We start from the raw sequence: 24,639 nt of genomic DNA, 5'->3' as shown, positions 1-24,639 counted from the left end.
AAATATTTTACAATTCACTTCAAAGCAGTTGTCTCTTTGGGCAGGTGAACTCTACTTTCTACACAGTATCCCCACTGCAGATGCAATATCAGGTCTACAAGTAGTAGCTAGAAATAATAATTTACAGTTCTGATTAAGTTATTGTTAGGTAGCTTTTTACTTTCATCCAGTTTGGATAAAAAATTAATACACATTGGAGTCGCCACAACATTATTATCTTTGAGACCTGAAAATTCTATAAGGTCTACAATTTTCTGCCATTGATTAAGCAGAAAACTACCATATTGTTCTCTTTCTATTTGCATACCCAAATAATACCCAAATAATAGTATAAACTTCCCAGTCTTTTAACTTCTACTTCCTTATATAAACATACAACAATATCTTCACACTGCAGTTTGTTTCCACTACAAACGATTATGTCATCTACATAAATTCTTGGATGCTTTAGGATGCATTGGGCTGATCCTGCTTTAAGCAGGGGGTTGGACTAGATGGCCTGTATGGCCCCTTCCAACTCTATGATTCTATGATTCTAAATAAATACATAAATCATTTTCTCATTTTGTAATCTTGTGATCTTGTGAAGAGACGTGGATCTGCTTTAGTTTGTATAAAGCCACTCGAAGAAGTCATTTTGAAAATAGACTACGTCCCTGTGAATTAAACACTCCTGACACCATGCAACATATCTAACTGGATTGTCCCTTGTTTATTGTCCAGCGAAGGACAATACCTTTTATATCGAAATGGAGAAACCATTCAAAAGACCTGATCTGCCAATTTTTATTTAGTGATAAGGATGCCAATATCATTTTTATTATGGCTGATTTTTTGTCTTCAGTTTTTAAACTTAAACTGATTTATGTACCCTATCTCTATTTATTTTGCTAATTTGCTTTATGTGTGTGTATATAAAACCGTACTGTAACAACATCTTGTTTAATTTCTAGTTCCGAGTTCTAGCAGCTTTGTTTCCAACCATATATTCCCTTCTGCAGCTTACAAACTAGCCCTTCACCTATTTCAAATCCTTCTGGTTGAAGCACATATAATTCCTCTTGAACTTTTCCATTCAAAAATGCTGATTTTACATCCAGCTGTTCAACATAAAATTGCCTGGATGCTGCAATACTAAGTACTACTCTAATTAGGGCTGATCCTGCTTAGGGCTGATCCTGCGTAGAGCAGGGGGTTGGACTAGATGGCCTGTATGGCCCCTTCCAACTCTATGATTCTATGATTCTATTATTCTAATTGTACTAAACACCACGGGTGCAAATTAGGGTTGTGTGGGGAGGCCCCTATTCGGACCGTTTGGACGATTCAGACTGATTCGGAATTACTTTGTAACTGCTACTTTTGTTTTATACAGTTTCTTGCAAAATAGCCAATTTCTCCACATGAAAACAATTTCTTGTGTTCCCTCTTTTATTCACATATTGTAAAATAGATTTCTTTTTATAATTGTACTTATCAGTCTTTTGTACAGGAAGAAAACCCATACCGGAAACCATACCAGAGACCATGTCCGAATCCAAATGGGAAACATCCATTGTTACTCCCCTCAAGGCGAACAACAGCATCCAAATTTGTGTTGGTTACAAATGCACTATCAACAAGGTACTCCAACAGCAAGGCTATGCTGTCCCCATAGTCAGCCATCGGCTGGCATCGCTCTCCAGGAGCCTGATATTCACCAAGCTCAATGTCACCCAGGCATACTAGGAACTTCCAGTTGATGCCACCTACTCTGAGGCATAGACCATCGAAATGTATTGAGGCATGTTACAAGGCAACCGCTTACAGTTTAGGGTCAGTGTTGCTCTCAGGATTTTCCAAAATCTAATGAAAAACCTGCCTCAATTTCTTCTGGGAGCCAAGCTCTATTTATTATTCTTGTTATTCTTGTTATTATGATTTAGATTTAGATTTAGATTTAGATTTAGATTTAGATTTAGATTTAGATTTAGATTTAGATTTAGATTTAGATTTAGATTTAGATTTAGATTTAGATTTAGATTTAGATTTAGATTTAGATTTAGATTTAGATTTAGATTTATTTCCCGCCACTCCCCGTAGGCTCGTGGCGGGTCACAATAGTCCTATCCCCATTAAAATACCCATTAAAAGACTTTAAAAACAATCACAACATGGCAGAAGCTCTCATTATTCCTATCCCCTGCTATCAGAGTGGCAGGGAGGGTGGGGAGGAGATCTAACTTACTAGGTCCGGGGGGGGGAATGCTGGCACTCATTCGCTGACCCCGGCCTCAACCAAAAACCTGGCGGAAGAGCTCTGTCTTGCAGGCCCTGCGGAAAGCTGGTAAGTCCTGCAGGGCCCGCAGCTCACCTGGGAGCTCATTCCACCAGGTAGGGGCCAGGACCGAAAAGGCCCTGGCCCTGGTCAAGGCCAGGCGCGCTTCTCTAGGGCCAGGAACGATCAGGAGATTCTCCCCGCAGAGCGTAAAGCCCTGTGGGGGATATAGGGCAGTATGATGACATTTGATGACATTATGATTTATAGGGCCTTTGAGGATGAACTCGCCACCCGTCTCCGCTCAGTACTGTCCCGGTTTCTGTCTGCCGGCCTCCGAGTCAAAATGAAGAAATACCACCTGGAGGTGAAGTCAGTCGAATTCCTTGGGTTCCTTGTAGATGCCTCCGGAATTCCTCCTACTCAGTCAAAGGTCCGGGCTATTCATCACCAGCACCAAAATCTAGAACAGAGCTGCAGGTGTTCTTAGGGCTCCTAAAATACTATCGTTCCTTTCTACCTAACAAAGCGTTTGTGGCTGAGACCCTGCACTACTTACTAGACAAGCGCACACCGTGGCCGTGGACTAAGCAGCACCAGGCTGCCTTCAAAAACTTCAAATGTTATTCATAGAATCATAGAATCATAGAGTTGGAAGGTACATCATGGATCATCTAGTCCAACCCTTTGCCTTCACAGAATCAGCTTTTCCATCAGATGGCTATCTAGCCTCTGTTTAAAATTTCCAAAGATGGAGAACCCACCACCTCCCGAGGAAGCCTGTTCCACTGAGAAACCACTCTAGCTGTCAGGAACTTCTTCCGGATGTTTAGATGGAATTTCTTTTGAATTAATTTCATCCCATTCATTCTAGTCTGTCCCTCTGGGGCGAGAGAGAACAATTCTGCTCCATCCTCCATATGGCACCCTTTTAAATACTTGAAGTTGTTTATCAGATCCCCTCTTGGTCGTCTTCTCTCTAGGTTAAACAGACCAAGCTACCCCAACCTTTCTTCATATGTCTTGAACCCTTCACCATCTTTGTTGCTCTCCTCTGGACACGTTCCAGTTTGTCAATATCCCTCTTCAATTCGGGTGCCCAAAACTGAACACAGTACTCCAAGTGAGGCCACACCAGAGCAGAGTAAAGTGGTACCATCACCTCCCGTGATCTGGACACAAAACTCTGTTTGATACAGCCCAAAATCCCATTTGCCTTTTTAGCCACTGAGTCACACTGCTGACTCATGGTCAATGTACGCTCAACTAACACTCCTAGAACCTTTTCGCACATGCTGCTGCCAAGACAAGTTTTATATTGGTATATTTTATATTGGTATATTTGGTTTTTCCTACCTAAATGCAGAACTTTACATTTGTCCCTATTGAACTTCATTTTATTCAGTTTAGCCCACTTTTCGAGCCTATCATCCTGTATTCTGTTGCTGTTTTCAGTTGTGTTTGCTACCCCTCCCAGTTTAGTATCATCTGCAAATGTAATAAGTAACCCCTCTAAATCCCTCATCCAAATCATCATTTATAAATATGTTGAACAACAAAGGCCCCAGGACAGATCCTTGGGGTGCTCCGCAAGTACCCTCTGGGTATGATTTGTCAACCAGTTATTGATCCACCTGACAGAATTAGGATCCATACCTCATTTTACCAACTTGCCAACAAGAATATCATATGGAACCTTATCAAAAGCTTTACTGAAATCCAGATAAACTATGTCCATAGCATTCCCCTGATCCAGCAAAGTTGTCACTTTCTCGAAAAAAGAGATAAGTTTGGTCTGACATGACTTGTTCTTGTGAAACTCGTGCTGAGTCTTAGAAATCACAGCTCTCAGTTTCAGCTGCTCAAGGACCGTTTGATTATTTGTTTCAAAATTTTGCCAGCTACAGATGTCAAGCTGACGGGTCTATAATTACCCAAATCCTCCTTTTCCCCTTTCTTGAAGGTGGGGACAACATTTGCCCTCCTCCAATCATCTGAAAACTCACCTGTTCTCCAAGAAGTGTCAAAAATAATGGACATAATGGTTCAGAGATGACATCTGCAAGTTCTTTTAGTACCCTTGGATGCAGTTCATCTGGCCCAGAAGACTTTCTTTCATTTAAAGAAACTAGGTGTTTGTGTACAACTCCAACAGTGATCCTAGGCCACCATTCCCGTCCCCCGTGTTGTATTATAGTTTTGCCACATTGATCACTATTTCCCTCACAAGAGAAGATTGAGGAGAAATAGGAGTTAAGCAGATCAGCCCTCTCTTCATCATCGGTTATAATTTCACTTTCTTGTCCTCACAGTGGTCCTATGATATCCCTATTCTTTTTCTTGCTTGAAATATAACTTAAGAAGCCTTTTTTTGTTATGTTTAACATTTCTTGCTAGCCTAAGCTCATATTGAGGTTTAGCTTTTCTAACACTCCCCCTACAATTATTGGTTATTTGTTTATCCTCATCCTTGGTAATAAGCCCTTGCTTCCATTTCCTAAATGACTCTTTTTTATTCCTCAAAGCGTATGGCTTCCTTAGGCTCCTTCCATGTTTTCATCTCAAGGGAATTGTTTGTGATTGAGCCTTCATTATTTCACTTTTTAAAAACTCCCAGCCCTCTTGGACTCCCATCTCTTTAAGTCTTTCTGACCACGGGACTCTATGACCGTTTATGCACTGGAGGTTTCATGCCAGGCTGCAGGCTGGAGTTTTAGTCATAGCAGGTTGCCCCACCTCTTCCTGCACCCACATGGGGGAATACTTGGCCTGGGGCACCTCATCCGCCTCCAATTTGTGCTCCTGCATGAGAGCTGGGGCACTGAAGTTCCCAGTGCATAAACGGTCTATGTGACATAACTTTAAGTCTGTGAAAATTAGCTTTCCTGAAGTCCAGTGTATATGTACGTAAAGGTTTTCTCTTTCCCATAAAAGCACATGGTCACTGCTACCAAGTGTGCTCACCACTTCCACCACATCTACCAGTTCTTCCCTATTGATATGAATCAAGCCTAAAATAGCAGAGCCCCTGGTTCCCCTCTCTACTTTCTGGGAAACGAAGCTGTCGGCAAGACAAGTTAAGAATTTAACGGAGTTTGCATTTTTAGCAGAGTTGGTCTTCCGACAGATATCTGGGTAATTGAAGTCACCCATTACCATTGTTTCCCCACTTTTTGAAAATTGTGTAATTTGGTCTAGCAGTATCTCATCCAAGTCCTCTGACTGGCTTGGTGGTTTAAAGCAGACCCCCACAATAATACCACTCTCATTTCCTACTCCTTTTATATTTACCCAAATACACTCAACTGAACTTTCATGCTCGGGTACCTGTATTTTTTCACAAGTATAAAGATTCCTAACATATATTGCTACACCTCCCCCTTCTTTTCTTGTCTGTCCCTTCTGAATAGATTGTATCCTTCAATTTTAGTATTCCAATTGTGAGTATTATCCCACCACGTTTCTGTGATTTTTATAAGGTCATAGCACCCTTCCTCTATTATGACTACTAGTTCCTCTTGCTCGTTTCCCATACTCTGTGCATTAGTGTAGAGACATCATAATCCGTCCTTTGTGTGCGTTATGGTTTTTGAACTTCCTTGTAAGCTAGTAGTTCTCTGCTTTTGTAACATTCCTTGTAGATTTGAGATCTTCTCATCTTCAGATCTTGCCATCACACCAAGTTCTGAAATTACGTCTCACTTCCCTTTTGTGTCTAGTTTAAAGCCCTCTTCAGCAGGTGTTCAAAGGTTCTCCCAAAAATACTTGTTCCGTCCCTTGAGAGGTGCATGCCATCTCCTGATGATAGCCCGTCATATTGACATCATTGTTGATGATCCAGAAATCCAAACCGTTCCCATCAACACCATTGACGTAGCCAGTCATTTACTTGCATAATTTTTCTCTCTCTTCCTATGCCTCGGCCACTTACAGGAAGGACTGATGAAAATACAACCTGTGCTCCCAGGTCCTTTACCATTTTCCTCAGATCCACAAAGTCTGTTTTAATATGCTCCATGTTCTGCTAGGCAGTATTAATTGTTCCTACATGGATGAGAAGGAAGGGGTAATAATCTGTAGGCTTGATAAGCCTGTCCAGCCATTATGTCACATCCTTGATGCATGTACCAGGTAGGCAGCAGACCTCTTCAGACAACAAGTCAGGTGTACACACTTCGGCCTCTACACCTCTTAGCAAGGAATCCCCAATTACCAGTACCCGTTTCTTCATACCCTGGGGAGCAGAACTAAAACTCTTTCTTGTGGAGGACTGTGAAGTATTTCCTGAGCTTTGTGGGGTTGGTGGGGGAGAAGATCTAGAACTCTCACCTTTGGGGGCCTGTGACTTTTTCCTGGTCTAATTTCAAGGTGAGTAGCGGGGTACCTCAGGGCTCGGTGCTCGGTCCAGTACTTTTTAACATATTTATTAATGATCTAGATGAGGGGGTGGAGGGACTACTCATCAAGTTTGCAGATGACACCAGATTGGGAGGACTGGCAAATACTCTGGAAGACAGAGACAGAGTTCAACGAGATCTGAACAAAATGGAAAAATGGGCAAATGAGAACAAGATGCAATTTAATAAAGATAAATGTAAGTTCTGCATCTTGGTCAAAAAAATGAAAAGCATGCCTACTGGATGGGGGATATGCTTCTAGGTAACACTGTGTGTGAACGAGACCTTGGGATACTTGTGGATTGTAAGCTAAACATGAGCAGGTAGTGTGATGCAACGGTAAAGAAGACAAATGCCATTTTGGGTTGTATCAACAGCGGCATCATATCAAAATCACAAGATGTCATAGTCCCATTGTATACGGCACTGGTCAGACAACACCTGGAGTACTGTGCGCAGTTCTGGAGGCCTCACTTCAAGAAGGACGTAGATAAAATTGAAAGGCTACAGAGGAGAGCGACGAGGATGATCTGGGGCCAAGGGACCAAGCCCTATGAAGATAGGTTGAGGGACTTGGGAATGTTCAGCCTGGAGAAAAGGAGGTTGAGACGGGACATGATAGCCCTCTTTAAGTATTTGAAAGGTTGTCATTTGGGGGAGGGCAGGATGCTGTTCCCATTTGCCGCAGAGGAAAGGACATGCAATAATGGGTTTAAACTACAAGTACAACGATATAGGCTAGATATCAGGGGGGGAAATTTCACAGTCAGAGTAGTTCAGCAGTGGAATAGGCTGCCTAAGGAGGTGGTGAGTTCCCCCTCACTGGCAGTCTTCAAGCAAAGGTTGGATACACACTTTTCTTGGATGCTTTTGGATGCTTTACGCTGATCCTGTGTTGATTCTATGATTCTATGATTCTTATTCTTTTACTCCTATGAGTAACATTCTTCCAATTATTACCCTCCTGTATTAGGTGCTCGTGATTTTCTTTTGATAGATTTCCCTCCTCCTGCAGAGCCTCTCGTTTTTCTAATAGTTTCCTAATTCCCTAATCCTGTAGAGCCAATCGTTTCTCTAATCCCCGGACCTTCTCCTCCAGCAGAGCCACTAATTTGCACTTGCTGCATTTGTAAAAATTGTCCCCCTGAGGTAAAAAGACAAACATTCCGCAGATGGTACATGTCACTACACAACCCTCTTCAGTCTTCATCCCATTTTGATCCACCTGAACTGCTCCGCAAACAGTCCTACAATTCACTGAAAGCTTTGGCTTGATCCTCAGGTGAAAAACCAACAGCCAAGAGTCCTTTAGCTCTTGCTCTTGGCTCCTTACACAGTATTCTGATTTAATCTAGACCCCAAGAATCCTTTGGGTTTTGTTAGTATTGCCTCTGGCAAGCAAGAGACTTTTATAGCACAAAGGCCTAGCAGTCAGTTCTTAAGTCAGTTTCTGAGATAATGCTCTCCTTCTCCCAGCTCCTCCAAAGACTGTCATCAGATGGCATCCTGGTGCATTATTCTGAGAATCTTCCAATTACATTGGGTTGTGATACCTTTCCATTCAGAAGCGGCACATTTTGGAGCCATTGGCTTCCCATGGGGCGGGAGCGCTAATTACTTTCTATTGTAGGACACTTTCTGCTCCTTAAGCACAACTATGCACCAATTGAAAAATGGGCCGTAGCATATCTTCTACCTCAGTCTGCACTACTGGCCAACGCTTGCGAGGTATAGGCCTCCATGGAGCCCGAACTGTTACCCCTTCTGGTGTCCGAATTCAAAGGACTGCTAGATGTATTCTCCCAGGTAATGAGCTGAACACTTCTTTCCAGTTTTGCACTACCTCTCTAGCTTCTTGCACTTGTTGCTCATTCAAAGACGAATCTATATTAGGATTTGTGCTCTCCCTACCAGCCCAGGGGCTGGTGCCATCTGGTACCTCCCCGGGTTGGCATGCTAAATTGACTTGCTCATCTTCCCTGGTATACCATGGTTTTAAGCTATTCACATGCAGTGGTCTACGAGCCCGTCTATGTTCGCCACACTGCATTTCAAATGTCACGGAGCCCAACACTTTAGTGACACGATACGGACCTCTCCACTGATCTCCCACGTGGGTCCCCAAACTTTCACAATGAACTAACACGTCCTCCCCTACTTCAAATGTTCTTACTTTAGTGCCTTCATCGTATCTCTTTTTCTGCTTCTCTTGAGCCCGGTGTAGATTTTCGGTCGTGTGTGTTCTTATTTCCTGCAGCCGTTGCTGTAATTGCTGTACATACTCCTTTGGACGTTGACCGGGGGGTCCAGGATCAGGAGCCCATTCATCACCCACCAGCTCCAATATACCCCAAGGCTTACGTCCATACAAAAGCTCAAACGGTGAAAATCCTAATGAAGCCTGAGGAGTTTCCCTAATAGCAAACAGTAAAGGGTCTAAGTACAGATCCCAATTACCAGCACGACTATATGCTAACCGGCGGAGCATTCCTTTAATCGTTCCATTCATCCGCTCCACCAACCCATCCATCTGGGGGTGGTGAACGGCTGTAAAAATCTGTCGGATTCCCAAAGTTCGAAATACCCGCTTCATCAATTGGGCCGTGAAAGGTGACCCTCGATCAGTCAACAGTTCTTTTAGTAGGCCCACTTGTGCAAACAGTCACATCAGAGCCTAAGCTACCCCGGCACTCCGCATCACGTTCAATGGCTGAATATTTTCGTTTGGCGGGGGACAATTTTCTACTAAGAAACAATATAGGTTCCTCTTGTCCTTGCCTCTCCTGAGCCAAGACAGCCCCGATTCCCGAACTGGAGGCATCTGTTTGTACTATGAAAGGTTTCTTGAAGTCAGGATTGTGCAGAGGAGTGGCCTGAGCTAATTGTTTCCGTAGGTCCTCAAATTCTTGTCGCTTTTCCGTTGTCCACTCTATGGTATTAGGCTGTCCTTTACGTAGGCTATCTGTCAGGGAACTGGCCTTTGTAGAGAAATTAGGAATAAATTTCCCATAGTAGCCTATCATCCCTAGAAAGCATTTCAGATGTTTCTTCGTCGTGGGATGGGGTAGTTGTTGAATCTTTGTGACTTTCTCTGGAACCGGCTTCAATAGGCCCTTATCCACAATGTATCCTAGATGCTCTAACTCTTGAAAGCCAATACGGCTTTTCTTTGGATTCGCATGTAGCCCGGCTTGTTTCAATGCTTCGAAGACTCGGGATAGATGTTCTAAATGAGTCAGCCAATCTGGGCTGCATATTAAAATATCATCAATATAGGCTGAAGCGGAAGAGCTCCGTCTTGCAGGCCCTGCGGAAAGCTGGTAAATCCCAGCTTTGCATCTTGGTTAATGCAAAGGTGGGAGGCTTTGGCAATGCTATTGGATTAGTATTACCAGCACTGCCAGCTGACGGAGCTAATGCAGAGACCGCCTGATGAAACCGCTGCATTAAGGCTTCTTGGGCCTCCTGCTGCAGCCATGCCATCCTTTCCATTACCTGAGCTTGGTGTTCTGCCATCCACTTCCCAAACGTTTCAAAATCCATGGCTGTAGGAGCTTCTGCAGTTCCCTGCTTTTTCTTCCCTGTCTGCCCCTCCAGCTCTCTGCTCCTTGTCTCCTCCCCCTCTTGGGTTTCTATCAGACTTGTAGCTCCAGCTGCATGGGGGGGGGGAGCTTGAAAGCTAGCTGGGCGTAACAAGGAACTGACTCCCGACGAAGAACGAGGCGGAATGTGCGGAATTACCGGTCCAAGGCGTGGTAAACCCCCAGGGATCCCCGTACGGGCCACCAATTTGTCAGGGTCCGGGGTTTCTTGTTCCTTCTCCGCCACGATGTCGGGAGCTGAAGACCAGGCCAGGAAAGATAGTTCTCAGGATAGGCAGTGTCTCAGAACGGAGTCCTGTTGAATTACTCGCATTCACGACTCCCGGGTTCAGAATAGTTTCCTCACTATGCTGAACCCCGCCTCCTCACAGACGCCGACTGCCCCATTTAAATATCCTTCCTCTCCTTGTCCCCACCTCCCGAGCCCTCAAGAACCTCCCACCAGTTCTTCCGGGCACGCCTCTTCTGCATTATCTGTTCTGCCCTCACTTTGAGCCGGGCGCGACCAGTCTGTCGGCATTCCTCGTTTCCTTTCTTTTCACTTTCCTCCTTCGTCTCTCCCGCGTATGGGTCTGTGGCCGCTGCTCCCTGTTCCCGAGAGACTGCTACTCTGCTGTGGTGAGAGGGTCTTTGTCTGCAAGTCGAGCCATTACCGACAACTAGTGCAGCATGTACTCCTCATTGAGGACTTGCCAGACCTTGGACATTGCCTCTGCCTCCTCCAGAGACAGGGTTATCACACATGTACTGAACTGGGTGTGGATCAGGGGATGGTTTGCCCCATTTACTGCCAAGCAGCACAAATTGTTGGCACACAAAGGCTGCCTGCTTTGGGGGAATTGGGTGGTCATGCCACCAAAGCTCAAGTCCCGGGTACTGCTGGTACTTTGGCCACCCCAGGATCGTTCATATGAAGGCTCTTACAAGGAGCTATATTTGGTGGCCTGGCATTAATGGGGATATCAAGGCTTGGGTGAAACGCTGTATCCCCTGCCAGGTGAACTGCCTCGAGATGCCACAAGGTCCCGTCCAGCACTGGGATTGAATCAAGTCACCATGGTCCTGCCTGCATTTGAACTTTGCTGGCCCTTTCCAGGGGCAAACATTCCTACTAATTGCAGATTCGTTTTCCAAATGGCTCAAGGTTGTCCCAGACTGCTGCATGACTTCCAAAATGATCATAAAGCTACTACAGAGACTTTTTGTAACACAAGGGTTGCCAGACACTCTGGTTTCTGACAACAGGGCTCAATTTGTGTCTGAAGAATTCCAGGCATTCATCTCCAGACAGCTCATCCGGTACGTCACATTGGCCTCATTCCACCCCTCTACCAATGGCTGAATGAATGGTGTGAACTACAAAGGATGCACTCTGAGTTCCTGTTTCATTTGCACATAACCCCTTCATCTTCCATTGGGAGAAGCCCGGTGAAACTGATGATGGGCCTTCGTCTGTCCTCAGTCCTAGACTGGCTCCACCCAGACCTTACCACAACTCACCCTCCCAGCCAGGAGACCTGGGAGACTCAGAGGACTTCCCCAGAGTATCCGCAGTCTATGTCCGTAACTATGCTAGTGGACCCCAGTAGATTCTGGCACGGGTCATTTACAACACCAGACCAGTATCATACGTGGTACAGACTTCCAGCGGCAAAATGCTGCGCTGCCATGTGGACCAGATGCAGAAGCATCTTTCTGCCATCACCAAGGACACATGAAGGACCTGTTGGCATGCCCCCCGAAGATGCAGATGAATATGGCCTGGAAGATCGATCACCAGACAGTGAGGCCAACTCATCTGCTGCCATATCCTCCTCTCAGTTGTCACTGCTGCTACCAGCACTGACTCCGCTACCAGCTGCACCAACTGTGCTACCTCCAGCCTCAGCACCAGTAATGGCAGCACTGATACCTACCCAAAGACTCCGGAACGTAGATGTTCCTGCAGGCAATGGACTGCACCCAAGTACCTCGAGGACTTTATTTGCAATCTGATGGGTGCCTGAAGGCTAACCAATCATAAACTGGACTAAACTATAATAATGGACCAATCTGAGGGCCCTGTTAAGGGCCAATCAGGTTCTCCCATTAAGGGCCAATCAGAGATCTCAGTGGGTTGCCTTCATGCCTGTTGTTTCCTGTTCGGTATTTGGAGTAGGAGTTGTTAATAAAGAACTGTTGTTTTCAAAGAACTTGGAGCCGAACCCACAGACCTTTTTGGAAAGTTTCCTTTCAGCTGACGAGTGACAGGTTGGGGAAACCAACCCACCACGCATTTGAAATTTGTGATGTATGGGTCTGATTTGTCTTGAGGGAAATGTCCTTTTTGGTTCTACTGTCCCATTATCTTAACCCTCTTTTTTCTAGGGGATTTCATGCATTCTCGACGTTATTCCGCCCGCACCATTAATGGGGCTTGGTCTCCCTGGTCTCCCTGGTCTCAGTGCAGCCGGGACTGCAGACGAGGCATTAGGAATCGTAAACGTCTCTGCAACAATCCTGAGCCAAAGTATGGAGGCCTGCCCTGTGTGGGACCATCTCTGGAATATCAAGAATGCAACATCCTTCCGTGCCCAGGTGAGAGATTAGCTCAGAAATATTTTACCAGCCTTATATCCTTTTTGGAATACACAGCACATTCACTGCTCTGTTTGCTGATGTCGTGGTCTGTAGCTATGTTGCCATATCTTTTAATTCTTATTTATAGATCTATTTTGGATTTTTTAAAATATATATATGATTCTTTATAGATCTCCTTGAACACATTTTGGAGTACAGCAGTATAGACAATAAATCAGTTTTGTATAGAAGATCAATCAAAATAACCTGCTCAAGTGAAATGTGGCAAAAGGTAGTCTGAATTTCAGTTTTGCTTTGACAATTTGCACTGTGAGAGAAATCCATACTGAATAATTCCTTACTTATAGTTTGCAAAGCCTTACATCAGCGGGTCCTCTGGTACACTAAGACATTCTGTGCCAACATCTGCAAGTTTGAAACCACATGGAGGCACCAGTTAGAGCCAGCTTGGTATAATGGTGAACTGGGTTTGATTCCGCACTCCTCCATATGCAGCCGGTGGGGTGACCTTGGGCCAGTCACAGTTCACTCAGGGCTCTCTCAGCTCCACCTACCTCTTTTGTGGGCAGAAGAAGGGAAGGGTGTTTATAAGCCACTTTAGGACTCCTTTGGTTAGTGAAAAGTCTTCATATTTTCCTACCTAACTGGGCCAAGGTAAGAAAAGAGAGCTTGCAAACACTACCATAGCGATATAGAGATGTTACAGGGGAAACAACTGTTGTGTCACTCCTATAACTTAAGGAGGGTACCTCAAATTGTTCTTATTTTGTCCTTTGTGGCCGAACTACACAATATGTTTTTTGACAAGTTGGGGTTGAATTTCCCGGGCCCAGTCTGGGTTTACCTCAGTCACACAGCTGGATTAGAAAAGCGTTATATTCTAGAAGGACTTTAAAGCAGAGGTGTCAAACTCATTTGTTACAAGGACCAGATCTGACCTAAATGTCACCTTGTTATGCCTGGCCATGTGTGCCATAAATATATATAAAGTTTATAAGGGACGCAACAGCAAAAAATAGCAAAATCTCTCTCGGTAGGATGTTATTTTTCTTTGCTCTCCTTCTGGATTTTTGTCCCTTTCTGCTCTTTGGGAATTGAACAGAGTCAGGAGCAGCTTGCCCAAGCTAGGGCAGGGCAGGTTCCCCCTGGCTTGGTTGCTTGCACCTGCCACTACTGATATGCTGTCCTGTTTCTAACTACACTGCTCTCCCCCTTTGGAAAGCTGTTTCCCAACTTTGTTATTATTATTTCAACTTGTATACCACCCCTCTCTGTGAACAATCTTGGGGTGGTTCTTTGGGGCAGAATCACTCCCCAACCTGTCCACCTGGGTGGCATCTCTTAGCAGGCACCACCAGTCTAGTTCCAGTGGGTGAATTTGCCATTTCACATTTTTCCATCCACTTTTAACTCTCCTGTTTGTTTGTCTCTCAGCCTCATGTATACTCTTCACTATTCCCCTGTGTTGAAACCCCTCCCCCACTCCAGAGCTGCTGGGGGACTGAAGGAAAACTGTGTTGGGTTCAGGGTTCAGGGTTCAGTTGTGTCTCTAACAGACACAACTTGTTAGAGAACCTACTTCACAGTTTGGCCCTAAGTCAGAGGGGTTTTTTGCTAGTTTGATGTCATAGGGGAAGTAGGTTTTTTCCATTATGATGTATTTGTGTCCCTCCCAGGGGTTCTCCCTAGTCTTTCTCAAACCTGTTTCATTCTGAACTTTTGGGAAACATCCTCTGATTGAGGGCCAAACCACACAACATGTTCTTTGACTTTGGGGAGTGACTGCAGCAAAGCCTGGGTGGCTGCCGTGCAGGTAGAAAAGTCTGCCTTTAACTGGTTCTGGCCACACAGAAGCCATTTCATCTCCATACTGCAGAGGCCTTTTCTTTTCTCTTATTTTTTCTTCAGTCAGCAATTTAATAGCTTTATATTGATACTAGAAATTAAGCCTGCTGTAGATAAAATACAGCGGGTGCTAGTGGAATGGGAGGCATAAGGAATGAAAGGAAGGTAGAAAAGGGAAGGAGGGATGGGAGTGAGAAAGGAGGGCAAAGGGCAGGTGAAGGGATGTATAGAAGGGAGAAAGATAGGATGGGGAAAAGGGAGAAGGACAGGAAGGGCCAAAGAGAGCAAGTGAGAGGGAGACAGAGAGAGGCAGGAAGTAGATAGAGAATTAGAGGAAGTCATGAAGGAAGGAATGAAGAAGGAAGGAAGGCATGCAGGGAGGTAGGTGGACTGTGAGGGGGGAAGGAGGGGTTCAAGGTTGGGGGAACTGGCGAGGGGGGCACTAATCGTGGTTGGGGCAGTGGGGGAAGAGCATGAGGTTGAGAGGCGTGGGTGCATGGGTGCGCAGGGCGGGGGAAGTGGAGCTGGATCATGGAGTCGATTTAAGGGGGGCAGGGGAAGACTGTGACAGGTGATTGGGGGGAGCCGCGGAGGATTGGGGTGAACGCCTGGGTTTGGGGGGGGTGGGGGTGGAAGACAGCGAGGGGTCTTTGGGTGGATCCGCGGGGGGGAGTGCGGCGGTGATGGTTGTTGGTGGGTGGGTGGGTGGGTGGGTGGATGGGGAGAAGTGTGTGTTGGGTGGGAGGCTTTGTGGGTGGGTAGGTGGGAGCGGGAAGCTGCGGTGGAGTACCAGTGTTTCGGGGGCGCCGTGGGTGAGTGGGGCGGGGGGGGCGGAAGAGTGCAGCAGGTAGGAGGGCCAAGGCAGGCGAGTGCTTACCATGGAGGTCGGCTTGGGAGGGCCGCAAGGTGCCCCTCCCCGGGCAGCAGTGCCATCCCTCGCCGCCTCCAGCAGGCCGGCGATGGCAGCGGTCTGGGCATGGTAGCAGCGGGCTGGGGTGTAAGCTCGTCGTGGGGGGAAGGCAAGTCGGGAGGCTCGGGAAGCCTCCCCCCCTGGGCAAGTTGGAGTCCTTGGTGGCAGGAAAGGAGCAGGGCCACTGCATCTTTGACGCGGCGGCCCTGCTCCTTTCCTGGTGGCGAAGCCTGTTAGGGAGGAGTGCAGAGGCGAGGATGGGCAATTTGCTGGAGCGCAGCTCCAAGGACGGGCCAAGTAGCCAATGGGGAACTGTGCTTTGCACGCCTCCCCATTGGCCACTTGGCCCCTGAGTGACACCCGTAGGGGCCAATCAGGAGCCGAGATTTTATCATGAACGTGGCCCACCCCTTTCTCTTCCCAACTTGCCCTTACTGCTTTATTTATATCCCAGAGCGGTTACAGATTCTGTTATACCAAAATATGTTGAGGTTCTCTAAATGTCCAGCTTTCATTTAAAAATATTTTTCTAGCCCCTTTCCTCATGGAGATATATGTGGGGAAAGCATATCTCCACAATGTAATGGTCTAGAGACTGACTTTAAAAGAGAGAGAGAGCCAGGAATTCAGACAACCTGATGCATATTTTGGTACAGCAGTTTATTGCTATGACACTATTCCACTGCTGATTTTTAAAAATCTGCTGTGTGGGTGACTTATCTCCGCTGTGCTGTGATAAGCAACAACCAAGAAACGGCACACACCTATCCCCATGTGGAAAACACCCTCGTGCCTCGGGTCCTAACTTGATGTGGCACAGGAGGTCCATGATCAGATTTCCTGCATTTGTTTCTTAGCTTCAAAACAGGCGTGGGGGCTCTGAGCGGGATCCCAGCAAAGGTGCAACAGGAAGGAGTGTTATGCTCCCCACAATGCCATTTGTCCTGACTAAATAATTTCCTCTGAAACTTTTATGAGCCATGTGTGGGAAGAACTGCATAAGACAAATAACAGCTGTGGGAGATGGTGTGTGGTTAATTGCAGGGAAAACCTCAGGACCTGCCTCAGAGTTTTTAAAAATTGGGTGAACATATCCTAGATGCTCACATGACACTGCTTTGGGTTCTCCCGCACTTTGTCTTGGGTGTGGGCTTCTATCAGAGCTGGTAATATTACACCCACCCACGCACCCACCCCCTCTCAAGCTCATTGCAGAAATATTTTTTTCCCATTTGTATTTATTTTTATGAATTGTGAAAACAAGTCCAAACCAATATTCATAACGGTCCTCCTCATGTATTACATTCAATACAAAATTACTTATCTCATCTCTATTTTCAATATAAATTGCTTACTATTTCACCTGCATCTAACTAAGCTACAATAAAAATTCTTGTTTACAACCACTCTTCCTTCTAACCTTGACTCTGATCAAAGTAACTAAGTTTTACAAAATATATTATAGATTGACTTACACAAACATGCTTAATGTGTGTATCTCTGATTGTCAAAGTCTTATATCTTAATTGTCATTCTTTGTACATTATTACTTGGCTTGGTAATCTAGGAACCACTTCCATTGTTCAAAGAATTTTCCTTCTCTATATTCGTTCACTAAGGTCGTCAGCCTAGCCATTTTGGCCATTTCTACCATCTTTTCTTGCCACATTCCCAGCGTAGGGATTTCTTTGGTCTTCCGTCTCCTGGCAATTGCTATCCTCGCCACAGTTGTGGCATAGAAAAATAACACGTACATTTGTGGTTTAAGATTATCTTTAAACCTCCCCCCCCCCGCTCCGGAGGAGCGGGAGGAATAAAGGAGTAAGGGCAAGTGGGGAGGAGTTAGGGTGGGCCCTGTCCGTGATAAAAACTCGGAGGGCTCAAAGAGGAGCCGCGAAGCAGCTCCTGATTGGGCCCTCCGAGTGTCACTCAGGGGCCAAGCAGCCAATGGGGAGCCGCGCAAAGCGCGGCTCCCCATTGGCTGGTCAGCCCAGCCTCGCCTGGCCCGGCCGGGGAGTCACCACTCAGAGGAAGAAGCCTTCCCCAGCGGTAAGTCCTCCGGCCGGCTTCCCCTCGCCCACGGAGCCTTCTGCCAGGCCCTGGGGCAGGCTCGCCTGCCCTTGGGCTCGGCAGAAGGCCACAAAGCCCACCGCCCCCGTCCGGAGCCTTCTGCCGGCCCCTGGGGCAGCCGAGACTGCTCCTGGGCCCAGCAGTAGGCCTCAAAGCCTGCCGCCGCCTTCCCGAGCCTTCTGCCAGCTCCTGGAGCAGACGAGACTGCTCCTGGGCCCGGCAGTAGGCCACAGAGCCCACCGCCCCTGTCTGGAGCCTTCTGCCGGCCCCTGGGGCAGCCGAGACTGCTCCTGGGCCCGGCAGTAGGCCTCAAAGCGTGCCGCCGCCTTCCCGAGCCTTCTGCTGGCCCCTGGAGCAGCCGAGACTGCTCCTGGGCCCGGCAGTAGGCTTCAAAGCCTGCTGCCACCTTCCCGAGCCTTCTGCCAGCCCCTGGAGTATCCGAGACTGCTCCTCGGCCCGGCAGTATGCCTCAAAGCCTGCCGCCACCGCCATCCCGAGCCTTCTGCTGGGCCCTGGGGCAGCCGAGCCTGCCCCTGGGCCCAGCAAAAGGGCTCAAGGCCACCTACCTTCCTCTGTTCCTCCCTTCCTCCCAGCATCCCCTTTGTCCTTCCCTTCCTCCCAGCATTCCTTTTGTTTCTCCCTTTCTCCCTTCCTCCCTCCCTTCTATCTGCCTCTTTCTGGCTACCTGTTTCTCTCCCTCTTCTTCTGTCTCTATCTTCCTCCCTTTCTTTCTGTCTTTCTGTCTCTCTTTCTCCTTTCCTCCTTCCTTTGCCCCATCCCTTCACCCACCCATCATGCTAGGGCCCGCTGTATTTTGGCCACAGCAGGCTTAATATCTAGTTTGACATAAAGCTTAACAAAAAATACTCCGCTTCCATATTAAACTTAAGACCCAGCATTTTTTCTATTTCCCGATGTACTTTTTTCCAAAAGCTATATATAACAGGGCATCTCCACCATACATGGAAAAATGACCCCACTTTTTTGCTGCATTTCCAACATCTATCACTGTTCTTTTTAGACATTTTTGCAAGGGCCTTAGGGGTCCGATTCGGTCTCATATTTTAAAAGTATTCTGTATATGTTACCTTGCAGGTGTGGCTTTTGTTGTATGATGACCTCTTCAAACTCTGTCACTTGCGTTCTTATATCCTCCTTTGTTTTGAAGTCTTTTTTATATATAGATTTTAATTGATTATGCTCTAGCCAATTTAGAGGAATCCCCTCTTGATTCAATATTTTTAATTCTTTGAAGTTTTTGGTCTTGGTTAGAAGGTCATAGTATTTTAAGCGTGATCCTGGTCTGTTGTGTTGGAGTGAAAAGTGCTTCTATCGGTGATTTTAGTAGGGAAGGAGCCGGTGACAGTCTTTCCTTATAAAAGGTAAAGGTAAAGGTATCCCCTGTGCAAGCACCGAGTCATGTCTGACCTTTGGGGTGACGCCCTCTAGCGTTTTCATGGCAGACTCAATACGGGGTGGTTTGCCAGTGCCTTCCCCAGTCATTACCGTTTACCCCCCAGCAGCAAGCTGAGTACTCATTTTACCGACCTCGGAAGGATGGAAGGCTGAGTCAACCTTGAGCCGGCTGCTGGGATTGAACTCCCAGCCTCATGGGCAAAGCTTTCAGACGGCTGCCTTACCACTCTGCGCCACAAGAGGCTCATTGTCTTTCCTTATATTTATGCCATATTTTGATGGCCCCCACATTCCATTGATTTTTCCCTTTCTTTATTGTTTGAACTGTTGATGGCCATAGTATTTCATGTAGCCCTACTCCGAAATTTTCCCTATCCAGTACTAGATCTTTATGCAAAGGGTCGATCATTCCATCGGTCAACATTGTCACCATTGCTGCATGAGAATAAAGTTTTAAATTTGGCAGAGCTAGGCCACCTCTTGCCTTAGCGTCTTGCATTACCCTTGCTGCTATTCTATGTCTTTTATGTGCCCATACGAAGTTGTAAAGCTCCGATTGCCATCTATTTAATTGCTTGTCTCCTAGGGCTATGGGCAGAGATTGGAACAGAAAATTGAGCTTTGGTAGTATATTCATTTTCAGTGTCGCCATTCGGGCCGACCACGAAAGCATCAGCTTAGACCATCTCTCCAAATCCATTTGGAGTTTCCATTCTCTTTCATAGTTGTTTTTCTTCAATTTTGTAAGGTCTTTATCCAGATATATTCCTAATTATGTTATCACTCTGGGGTTGATCTCGCAGCTTGATATTTGCTTAAGGAAGATATTCTCAAGATCCGTTGTTTTATATAGGAATAGTTTTGTCTTTGATCTATTGACCTTATACCCTGAATGTTTGCTAAATAAATTTAATAAATCAAATAACGCCGGTATGGAAGAAAGGCGATCAGTTAGAATGCACACCACATCATCCGCATAGCACTTCAACTTGAATACCTCATTTCTTACTTTGAGCCCCCTTATTTTGTCTGAAAGGCGTATTTTGGTCGCCAGCATTTCTAAAATTAAGTTGAATAATAAAGGTGAGAGTGGGCAGCCCTGTCTTGTTCCTTTTTGAATTTTTATATTATCATTCGTCAGCATCCCATTCACCAAAATCCTTGCCTCTTGCCGAGATTAAATGCTATTGATCATTTTCAAAAAAGGATTCACCACAGTCCTTTTTTTTAAAAGTCTCTATCCGAAAGTTCCAAAAAACGTTGTCAAACGCTTTTTCAGCATCCAAGAAAACGAAAGCTGCCTGTAATTTTCTATGTTTTACCAGATCCATTGCACTCAAAACAGCTTTTATGTTGTGCCTCATAAGTCTTCTGGGGATAAAGCCCATTTGGTCCGGGCTTACCACCTCTCCGATGCATTTTTTCAGCCTTTCTGCTAGTATTTTTGCAAAGATTTTGTAGTCATTGTTTAGTAGCGAAATGGGTCTACATGAGTGAGGGGATATTCTATCTCCTCCCTCCTTGAAGATCAAAGATAGAGATGCTTGGCTCCATGACTCAGGCAAGTTCTTGTTTTCTCCTTCAGTCACTTCATTTAGCAGTTGCAATAGAACCGGGGTGATCACATGAGCAAATTTCTTATAATAAATTGATGTTAGTCCTGGCGCTTTTTGAGCCTTTGCTGAATTAATTGTGTCACTGATTTCTTGCGTCGTTATTTTCTGATTTAGAATTTTCTTATGGTGTTCCGAGAACTGTTTTATAGGAATATCTTGGCAGAAAAAAAGTGTTATCAAGGGGAATCTCTCTTTGTCGATACAGCTCTTGAAAGAATTCTGCCAGACATTGTTGGATCTCAGAATCAGTCTTATACTCTACCCCATCTAACTTTAACCTGTTTATGCTTTTTTTTGTGACTTCAATCTTAGTTTCTGCGCCAGCCATCTGCCCGGTTTATTGCCCCATTCAAATTCTTTCTGTTTCAGATATTCTAATTTTTTCCGCAGATCCTCCATTTCGATGCTATCTCTCTGCAATCTGAGTGATCTTATCTGCTTAGCTACTTTTTTCGTTCTCTGTAGCTGATGTTTCTGTTCCAATTCCCCGAGGGTATTAGAGATCTGATCTAAATCTTCCTTTTTCTTCTTCACCCTTTTTGCATACACATATGATAGAATGCCTCTCATGTAAGCCTTACTAGTATCCCAGACTGTCGCTAGCGAGACCTCCGGAGAGATATTTAATTGGAAGAATTCCTGTAATTCCGCCTCACATTTTTCCACAATCTTACAATCTTCCAGGATATGGCTATTCATTTTCCATCTCCTTCTGCCTGATCTTTTGAAGCAATACTCCAGCCATATTGGATTGTGGTCTGCGAAGGTATTCAGTAAGATTTCTATTCCTGATATTTTAGACAACAGATTGGCCGATGACCAACATTGATCGATTCTAGAGTACGAACAGTGTCTATGCGAAAAGAACGTATATTCCTTTTTCTTAGGGTTCTTTTTCTTAGAGTTCTCCAAACATCCACTAACCCAAGAACTGATAAGTTTCTTAATGCAGCTTTAGGAAATTTGGAGCCCTTTTTTTTCCTTTCTGATTTATCCAGATTAGAGTCCGGGATCGCGTTGAAATGCCCGATGACCATTAAGTTATTTTCTGTTACTTCAGCATGCTGAGAAAAGAAAGAACTTATCTTTTTTACTATTTGGGGCATATATGTTGGCAAGAACTAACTTTTGGCCGTCCGGAAGGGTGATCTTTAAAGATAGAAAGCGACCTTCTGCGTCTTTGTTTAGAATTTCTGCCTTCAGATTTGTATTGAGCAGATATGTAGCTACACCTCTTTTTTTCACCTTTGCGGAGGCTATAAAATCTTGCCCCAGTTTTTTAGATTTTAATAAATATTGGTGTCTGTTATTTACGTGTGTTTCTTGTAAGCAAGTTATATCTGGTTTAAGATTATACAACTGATTGAAGAATCTTTGTCTTTTATTTGGTATATTCAAGCAGAAATATTTTTAATTCAGCACACTGGTTTCTGAAGAAGTATTCAGCCACAAAGGGTGTATGGAAATATTTGTTTTTCTTCCTATCCAGGGCTAAAGCAATTGGCATGCAAGTGACATACAAACAATCTCTGGATTTTTATTTTGAACTGAATAGAAGGTATGCGAGGCTGTATTTATGGCAGAGAAGTCTGTTGTAGGAAAGAGAGAGAGAGAGACTGTCTAACCCCGTATCTGTGCTGTGGGATGTTTGTGTGTGAGATGTTGCCTTGAAGGGGAAACCGGAGAGAAAAGAAAGTTCAGGCAGCCTATTCTCTCTTCAGCCACTCTTCCATTGCCATTTAAAACCACAAAAGTCAATATTAGTTGAAAATAAGTTTGTTTTGGGTGTTCATAGAATCATAGAGTTGGAAGGGGCCATACAGGCCATCTAGTCCAACGCAGGATTAGCCCTAAGCATCCTAAAGCATCCAAGAAAAGTGTGTATCCAACCTTTGCTTGAAGACTGACAGTGAGGGGGAGCTCACCACCTCCTTAGGCAGCCTATTCCACTGCTGAACTACTCTGACTGTGAAAAAAGTTTTCCTGATATCTAGCCTATATCGTTGTACTTTAAGTTTAAACCCATTACTGCGTGTCCTTTCCTCTGCAGCCAACGGAAACAGCATCCTGCCCTCCTCCAAGTGACAACCTTTCAAATACTTAAAGAGGGCTATCATGTCCCCTCTCAACTTCCTTTTCTCCAGGCTGAACATTCCCAAGTCCCTCAACCTATCTTCACAGAGCTTGGTCCCTTGGCCCCAAATCATCTTCGTCGCTCTCCTCTGTACCCTTTCAATTATATCTACGTCCTTCTTGAAGTGAGCCTCTTGTGGTGCAGAGTGGTAAGGCAGCCGCCTGAAAGCTTTTCCCATGAGGTTGGGAATTCAATCCCAGCAGCCGGCTCAAGGTTGACTCAGCCTTCCATCCTTCCGAGGTTGGTAAAATGAGTACCCAGCTTGCTGGGGGGTAAACGGTAATGACTGGGGAAGGCACTGGCAAACCACCCCGTATTGAGTCTGCCATGAAAACGCTAGAGGGCGTCACCCCAAGGGTCAGACATGACTCGGTGCTTGCACAGGGGATACCTTTACCTTTACCTTCTTGAAGTGAGGCCTCCAGAACTGCACACAGTACTCCAGATGTAGTCTGACCAGTGCCGTATACAATGGGACTATGACATCTTGTGATTTTGATGTGATGCCTCTGTTGATACAGCCCAAAATGGCATTCGCCTTTTTTACCGCTGCATCACACTGCCTGCTCATGTTTAGTTTACAATCCACAAGTACCCCAAGGTCTCGTTCACACACAGTGTTACCTAGAAGCGTATCCCCCATTCAGTAGGCATGCTTTTCATTATTCTGACCCAGATGCAGAACTTTACACTTATCTTTATTAAATTGCATCTTGTTCTCTGTTGCCCATTTTTCCATTATATTCAGATCTCGTTGAACTCTGTCTCTATCTTCTGGAGTATTTGCCAGTCCTCCCAATTTGGTGTCATTTGCAAACTTGATGAGTAGTCCCTCATCTAGATCATTAATAAATATGTTAAAAAGTACCGGGCCGAGCACCGAGCCCTGAGGTTCCCCGCTACTCACCTCTCTCCAGTCTGAAGAAACACCATTGACAACAACTCTTTGAGTGTGGTTTTCTAACCAATTCCCTATCCACCTAACTATCTGAAAATCCAGATTGCATTTCTTTAATTTATCCCTCAGAACATCATGGGGAACCTTATCAAAAGCTTTACTAAAATCCAAGTAAACAACATCAACCAAATTTCCACGATCCAGCAAACCTGTCACCAGGTTGGTCTGAAAGGACCTGTTGGAGACAAATCCATGCTGACTTCTTTGGATCACTAAATTGTCCTCCAGATGTTTGCAGATCGCTCCCTTTAATATCTGCTTTTTAGGATGCTGTCTAGATTTGCCATAGCTTTCCTCCCTAGGAGCAAGCGTCTTTTAATTTCTTTGCTGCAGTTCCCATCTGCAGTGATCTTGGAGCCCAGGAAAATAAAATCTGTCACTACCTTTCTTCCCCATCTATTTGCCAGGAATTGAGAGGGCCGGATGCCATTATCTTCGTTTTCTTGATGTTGAGTTTCAAATCAACTTTTGCACTCTCGTCCTTCACCCGCATTAAAAGGCATTTTAGTTCCTCATCGCTTTCTGCCATTAGAGTGGTAACATCTGTGAGGTTGTTGATATTTCTCCCTGCAATCTTGATCCCAATTTGTGACTCATCTAACCCCGCCTTTCTCATGATGTGCTCCACATACAAATTAAATAGGCAAGGCGACTGTATACAGCCTTGCCAAACTCCTTTCTCAATTTTGAACCGATCAGTGATTCCATGCTCTGTTGCTTCTTGACCTGCATATAGGTTTCTCAAGAGACAGATAAGATGCTCTGGTATTCCCATCTCTTCAAGAACTTGCCATAATTTGTTGTGCTCCACACAATTAAAGGCTTTAGCATAATGAAGCAGAAGTAGATGTTCT

The 24,639-nt window shown here is 45.2% G+C and overlaps 1 protein-coding gene across 9 annotated transcripts in view; it reads left to right on the top strand.

The window, feature by feature from the left end:
• The window catches only part of SEMA5A (semaphorin 5A), a 300,988-nt gene that overhangs the window by 248,927 nt on the left and 27,422 nt on the right, over nt 1–24,639 (top strand). For 8 of the 9 annotated variants that reach the window (XM_077309645.1, XM_077309644.1, XM_077309649.1 and 5 more), the window contains one exon: nt 12,624–12,833. The exons of the other annotated variant lie outside the window; for it this stretch is intronic. In XM_077309645.1, the coding sequence (XP_077165760.1) occupies nt 12,624–12,833 (210 nt within the window). The remainder of the gene's footprint in view (nt 1–12,623; nt 12,834–24,639) is intronic. 9 annotated transcript variants of the gene reach the window in all.

Source organism: Paroedura picta, chromosome 14 (assembly GCF_049243985.1).
Source record: "Paroedura picta isolate Pp20150507F chromosome 14, Ppicta_v3.0, whole genome shotgun sequence".
NCBI classification, from domain to species: domain Eukaryota; kingdom Metazoa; phylum Chordata; class Lepidosauria; order Squamata; family Gekkonidae; genus Paroedura; species Paroedura picta.
Note: the sequence above shows the minus strand (reverse complement) of the source record. Positions and strands in the feature narration are given on the sequence as shown.